The following is a 7138-nucleotide window of genomic DNA, read 5'->3' on the forward strand; positions in this document are numbered from 1 at the left end:
GTCCACAGTCAGGGTCTTCTACAGAGAACACTGCTACTGCTCCCTGGGATCCATCGACCTTATTCATGCATGATGCCCTAGTTTTGGTAGGTTTCCCCAAATAATTTCCTCAGTGTGTTCCTTCTACATACTCTAGATATTACCTCAAATGAGCTCCTCCAGGTCTGGTGTAGGCACCTGGAGTTTGACAGAGACCAAGTTACCCTGTGCTTGGCCAGAAAACATAATTTGTTCAAAATTCAGCATGGCTGCAGCTGATGAGCTTCCACCAGCTGGGCTCCCACTGTCCAGGTGCCACCCAGCTCCCAGCACAGACCCTCAAAGAGCTCTGCTCTGTGGAGGTGTGAGTCCAGCCAGTTTGCTGTCTAATGATGGGGGACCTTGGTTTACAAGCAAACCACAAAGTTCATCAGAGGCCATAGAGGAACACAGGTCTTGAGAGTGACCTTTTGTTTTCATAACAAGTCATTTCATTGCAAAATTTGTATTGTGTAAAGTAAATAGCAAGTTTTTTTACTGCAGATGAAGATGGATTTTGATATTGGCTGTTTGATCAAGTATCAGGTTTATTGCTTCAGATATCTCTACCTGAGCAAGCTCTTTGTGGAGCAGCTCCCTTTGCTGGCCCTGGAGAGATGCTGGTTCAGAAGACCTGCTTGTGACACCCACTATGGACTGAGCGTGTTAGCTGTCTGCATGGCAGATCTCTACCTTTGATCCAGAGAATCACATCCCAAGTGTGTGCTAGTGATCCATGTGGTCTGTGACTAGGTAGAGAGGGCTGCCCAAGTCTGCAGCCCCTCACAGTCCCTAACTATGGTGGTGAGGGAGAGGTGAGATGCTCCTCTTCCTCCTGAGCAGGCTGATACTCCACTGAAACTGGGCTGCCAACCCTCTGCTCCCATAGGGATATCTGAAGGAACAAATCTTGAGCAAACAGCCAGTAACAAAACCTGATTTTCATTTGTTAGTCACACTGTGTACCCTGAAGGAGAGGCTGGTTTCTACTGGTGAGCAACTGGTTGTACCAGTCACACCAGGGTGATAAAGCCTGAGTTTTGAACAGGTGTTGGCATGGAGGTGTGTACCCAGATACAGGTGTTTGCTAAGGGATAACTGTCCCCTGGGTGTGCAGCCATTGATTGCAGGGGACAGATGCATAAAGAACCCCAGAAGCAGAGCAGGCTCCATCCTCCAAGAGAGCCCTGAGGCTGTGCCTGTTCAGGAGAAAGCCAGGCTCCAACAGCAACATGTCTCAGCTGGAAACTGCGATGGGAATGACCATTGCTGTCTTTGACCAGTATGCAAGGACTGATGGCAACAGGCAAACCCTCAGCAAAGCAGAGCTGAAGACCCTCCTGGAAAAGGAGCTGCCAAATTTCCTTGCGGTAAGAGAACAGCACGGCACGGTTTCTGTGTAGCATGAGCAAGAGCAGAAACAGCTTTTAGTACATTTTTAGCGAAATTGCATCCCAAAATATGCAGTTTTTTGCAGGAAAATACACAATTTAAAAAATGTTTTGCACAAACTGTGTAAAACTGATTTTAATATGCAGGGTTTTCCCCTGTTTGCTAAATTCATCACTTGAGTTATCAGGACAATGGCTTTGAAATAGATTGGGTTTCAACTTCAGAATTCACTTACTTCTGTTTATCCCTGGATTTATCATCTCACTTCATGTCACAACTACAGTGAAGGTAGTTGTGCTGTCAGCAACTGAAGATCTTGACTGCAGATGGAGAATCTCTAAATATTCATACACTTACCTTCTCTAGGTATTTATACTACATACTCAGTATGCTCATCAAAATGATGCATAAACCAGAACAACAGATTAATTCAGAGCAAAGTATTTGGCATTTGCCTTTAATAGCAAAAGAAAGACATGGAAATATATTTTACAACATAGATTTGTATGTAATCATAAAGTGCATTTAAGTAGATATTCAAAGGGCTTAATCTGTTCTAGTGAAAGCTTTAGCTGCTAGGGAGACAAATAGTTTTCATTCTCAGTTGTTTGGGTTTTTTTATTTGTTTCCCTTCACCAAAAATCCAGAAAATACTTTTGAATACATTGTTCTTTCCACACTGGAGTAATGTTTCCCTATTTGTACATTTACTGTTCTTAATGGCAAAAGTCTAGAACCAAATGCTCCTTGTGTCACTCTCAGTTTTTGTATCCAGCATAGTTCAGTTTTCTAACAACTATTTCAGGGTACTGCAGCCAGGGCACTTGACACAATTTAGCATCTTTCCGTGTAAACTGTATGAATTCACCAGATGAAATCCATGCCTGCTGGAGTTTTGTCTCACGAATCAAAAAGATGCAATATTCAGAATAAGGACCTGGGGGATAAAGGCTCGGGGGGATAGATTCCAATGTTTCTGAAAAAGCTTTGTAAGATCAGTGCTTGGGACCCAACAGCATCACAGAAGGGTCCTGCTCCTGAGCATGGAGCTGTGTGGTACCCACAGCACTTCCATGGAAAGAGAAACTAAACCAACAACAAAACCACTGTTCTGGGAGGGTGTGGAAATCCCCCAGACACTCCACATTTGGTCTAAATAAGGCTGGGGAGCCACTGTACTAGGCAGCTACCACATGGGATGATGCTCTGAGGTCTGCCCTGACTGTGTTTGGTGACCAGGCACCACTTTTGCCAGTTCCCCACAGCTGCTCTTACTGGCTCTACTTACTTCCTGCAACTGGTGGAAAAACTGGAATTTTCCAGGAAGGTAATTAGCTAATTGTTCTCTTATATTCCAGTCTCTATCTCCTTTTCCTACTTTACTTCTTCTAGGGGAAAAAAAAAGAGGCATTTTTATGCCAGTATTTTAAATAAATTTAAACAATGTTCCCTGTTCCCGTCCTGCCAGACTGATAATTGCAAGAAAAAAAATTGAGAACAAAAGTATGACTTCAGAACAAAAGTTCTACCTGTATTTTCTTGCCATTTATATCCATGCTTTTTACTTGCAAGAAATTCTGGAAAACAGGTTTTTTTAAACACTCATGTATGCCTTTGGCCTTAGAATTGGTTATAGCTGACACAGCTCACAACTGCCTGGAAAGGTCTTGAATCAATCAGGCAGAAATACCACCAGACTGAAGGACTGGACTCAGTTATAAAGAGTTTGCAAAGCCAATTCCCACTTGTGCATTTCAGAAATAATTCGGAGGCTAAAACTAGTTCATGTAGTTCACTAAATAATTTTAAATATTAATTTATAAAATTAAAACACTGTAATTTACAAAGTGAAAATGTATAAAACCTTCCAGACACATTCATCAGTCAAATCTAGGGAACTGTTTCAATTTTTAGTGATATTAAATACACTGTATTTCAAGTGATATATTAAATTACAGAATAAGAAAATTAGTTAATAGATCATGATAAAAAATTGCCTTCAGATTTAAATTATTATTATTATTATTATTATTATTATTATTTAAATAGTATTAAATTATTAATATTGATTATTTAAATAATTATTTAAAATTGGTGGACATTTTCCAAAAGCCTGTATAATTTCTTTCTAATATAATATCAGACTTTTTTTTATCTTCAAAAGCCACACGCTTGTTTCCTAGATTAAACAGGTCTGTACTGCCATCTCCTGTTTAATGTTAAAATTGCAGCCTCTAAAATCCCTCTAGATTATCGAAGCCAAAAATCCCTCCTGTAAGATATTTTAGAAAATAACTTCTTTAGATAGATAGATAGATGATAGATAGATAGATATAGATAGATAGATAGATAGATAGATAGACAAAATGAAAAAAAAAAAAAACCAAACACCAAACCAAAAGAAAATCAAAACCAAAACCCCAACCAACCACTTTTTACTTTGATGATGCATTGCTTAGCATCAGCCTTGAGATGTTCACAGAATCACAAAATATACAGAGTCGGAAGGGACTCACAAAGATCATTGAGTCAAACCTCTGGCCCTGCACAGCAACATCCTCAAGAATCACACCTTGTGCCTGAGAGCATTGTCCAAACTCTTCTTGAACTCTGCCAGGCTTGGTGCTGTGATCACTTCCCTGGGGAGCCTGTTCCAGTGCCCAGCTGCCCTCTGGGAAGAAGAATCTTTTCCTAATATTTAACTTAAATCTCCGCTGACACAACTTCCTACACTGGGCACCAGAGAGAAGAGATCATTGCCTGCCCCTCCTCTTCCCCTCACAAGGAAGCTGGAACTGCAATGAGGTCTCCCCTCAGTCTCCTCCAGGCTGAACAGACCAAGTGACCTCAGCTGCTCCTCACACGGCTTCCCCTCAAGGCCCTTCAGCATCTTTGCTGCCCTCCTTTGGACACTCTCTAATAGTTTCATGTCTTTTCTGTATTGTGGTGCCCAGAACTACCCTCAGCACTCGAGGTGAGGCCGCCCCAGTGCAGAGCAGAGTGGGATGATCCCCTACCTTGCCCAAGTGGTGATGCTGTGCCTGATGTCCCCAGGACAGGGCTGGCCCTCCTGGCTGCCAGGGCACTGCTGACTCACGTTCAACTTGCCATTAACCAGCCCCCCAGGTGCCCTTCCGTGGTGCTGCATTCCAGCATCTCATTCCCCAGCTGTCTGTACATCCAGGGATGCCCCATCCTAGGTGCAGAATCTGGCACTTACCCGTGTTCCCTTCATATGATTGGTGATTGCCCAGCCCTCTCATTTCTTGAGATGTCTCTGCAGGGCCTCTCTGCCTTTAACAGAGTCAGCAGCCCCTCTCAGTTTTGTATCATCTGCAAACTTGCTCAGTATCCTTTCCAGTCCTATGTCCAAGTCATTTATGAAGATGTTGAAGAGCACAAGGACAAGGATGGAACCCTGTGGAACCCCACTAGTGATGGGCCCCCAGTCTGAGGTCATCCCATTCACTGGAACCCTTTTTGCCCCACCCATGAGCCAGTTGCTCACTCATCCCATATTGTGTTTATCCACCTGTGTGCTGGATATTTCGTCCAGAAGGATCCTGTGACAGACAGTATTGAAAGCTTTACTGAAATTCAAAAAGATGACATCAACTGTCTTCCCTTGATCATCTAGGTGGGTTACTTTGTCGTAAAAGGAAATCAGGTTTGATAAGCAGGATTTCCCTCTCATGAAGCCTTGACAGCTGTGACTGATGACTGTGTTCAGTTGTTCCATCAGATTAATGGCAACTTAGAAGAATAATGACAACTTAGAAAAAGATTTGCTCTGGTAACTCAAGCTCAGCATCCCGCAGGCTTCAGGAGGCAACTTTCCAGCCACCAGCCCCTGTGAGCAGCTTCTGCTGGGCCATAAGGCCAGTGGCAGCACTCAAAGCAGTTTTGAGGCTGTTTGCATCTTTTCTGGCATGGAGGTATTCAATGAAGCTTAAATTTGACATTTGCCTCAGGAAAGCATCATTTTGCAAAACTGCAAGCTGCCTGAGCTCCAGCTGAGCCTTTCCAGGGGAGTGGATGGGGAACTCATGGCATTTAATTCATCTGGGTAGTGTCCTCAGGGCTTTGTGTTACACAGCTTTAATGGTGATAAACACTTCTAAATGTAGCAAACCTGCCTCTCTGTGACAGTGCATGACTGCAGCTCTCAGGTGTAATACAAAATGCTTTGGGTACTTGCTGCTGCTGTGCAGACAGTGGGAAGACAGGGGACCTTAGCAAGTGCCCAGAGCCCAATCAAGGACCTTGTTTGGAGTGTGGGTGGAGATGTTGCTGCACTGGGGTCATGCATCCTCTCAGATCAACCTGCTCTTTTTCTTTTGCAGTCTGGGAAGGACAAGGATGCTATTGATAATGTCTTCAAGAACCTGGATGAAAATGGAGATTCCCAAGTGGACTTCAAAGAATTTGTCATCTTTGTGGCAGCTCTGACTTGCTGCTGTCACAAATATTTTGAGCAGAATGCAGCCAAGTAGTTGTCAAATTACTCACATAAGCTGTCTTTGCCTGTGCTCCATATGCTAGTGATATGGATCCCTTCACTCCTTCCATGTACTGCCATGAAGTTTGCTAGCATGCTGCACTGTAAAAATAAACCCTACTGAGCTTAATTCCCTATCCTGAATGCTAATTTCTTCTCATTTGTGGAACAGCCTGGGTTTAATGGCTCCCACTAATTCACACTGAGTAGTTTCTCCCTTTCTGTGGTTTTAAAATTCTTTTCTTAGCCGAAAGGCTCAATATTCATCCCAGTACAGAAGCTGCACAAGAATAAGTGCTGCTGGAGCCATGAATCATCTGGAGGCTGTTTTTATACATCAGCATCTCTGGGATGCAGCCCAAATCCACGTGTGCCACCACAGCTGTACAGGACAGGCCCCGCTGGCGCTACACTTGAGCCTGTTTGGTACCCTCAGCTGTGTGGTTGTTGCAGGGCTGCCTTGTAGGTTCCTTCTTGGTTAAACATCGAAGCAACCCCAAACACCTTTTGGGTTTTTCTTCAGCATGGAGGATTCTGTGCAGTTTTGTGTGCTAGTGAGCCATCTCACCCAGATCACATAAATTTATTTTCTATGACACCATAAGACTTTTGTACTAATATATTGATATTACTTTAAAATTAATTTAAATACTCTCCCAAATATTGTGCCATAATATTTTTGCCTGAAGCAAAAATGGCAGCAATTGTTGCTTCCTTACCTGAAAAATGTCTGTGTGGGGAAGTGGAAGAATTTGCTTTCAGAGGAGCAGACATCATCTGAACTCTGTAATTGGAGCAAGACTGTATAAAGAATTAAATATATATTTTGAAGCACTTTGCAGGTGAGCATCCCAACGCAAACTGCAGAAACATTAAATTTAGTTCCTTTATCTACAGAACGGTACTGTTTGGTGCTATTCCTATCCTGTGGCAGAAGCCAAACATTTCCCTGTCCTACTGCACGTACAAGTGTGCTGTATAGGTAGAGGTGCCACAACTCCCTGCACACTCTGGAGCCCCTGAAAGACCATGAAGCACAGCAAAAGCAGGAACAAGAGCCCTGTAGGTGAAGAGCTCTGCTTTAACACAAAAACATGTTCCTCTTCCTCCTGGAGCCTGGTACAATGAGCTGGCTGACCACAGCTGCATGCCTGGAACAAGAGCTCAGTTTCACTGTGTTTCCTGAATCTGAAGTTACACCACAGGTTTGACCCATTTGTAACCCTATAC

General features: G+C 43.2%; 1 protein-coding gene across 1 annotated transcript; it reads left to right on the forward strand.

The window, feature by feature from the left end:
* Positions 1-1250: 1250 nt before the first annotated feature.
* On the forward strand, positions 1251-5903 carry S100P (S100 calcium binding protein P; the record flags this gene model as incomplete). The annotated part of the gene is made up of 2 exons (XM_082282658.1): positions 1251-1388; positions 5754-5903. 2 exons carry the CDS (start codon positions 1251-1253, stop codon positions 5901-5903), a joined length of 288 nt encoding a protein of 95 aa, XP_082138784.1.
* Between the last annotated feature and the right edge of the window lie 1235 nt (positions 5904-7138).

Source organism: Coloeus monedula, assembly GCF_965178545.1.
Source record: "Coloeus monedula genome assembly, chromosome: 5".
Classification (NCBI taxonomy): Eukaryota; Metazoa; Chordata; class Aves; order Passeriformes; family Corvidae; genus Coloeus; species Coloeus monedula.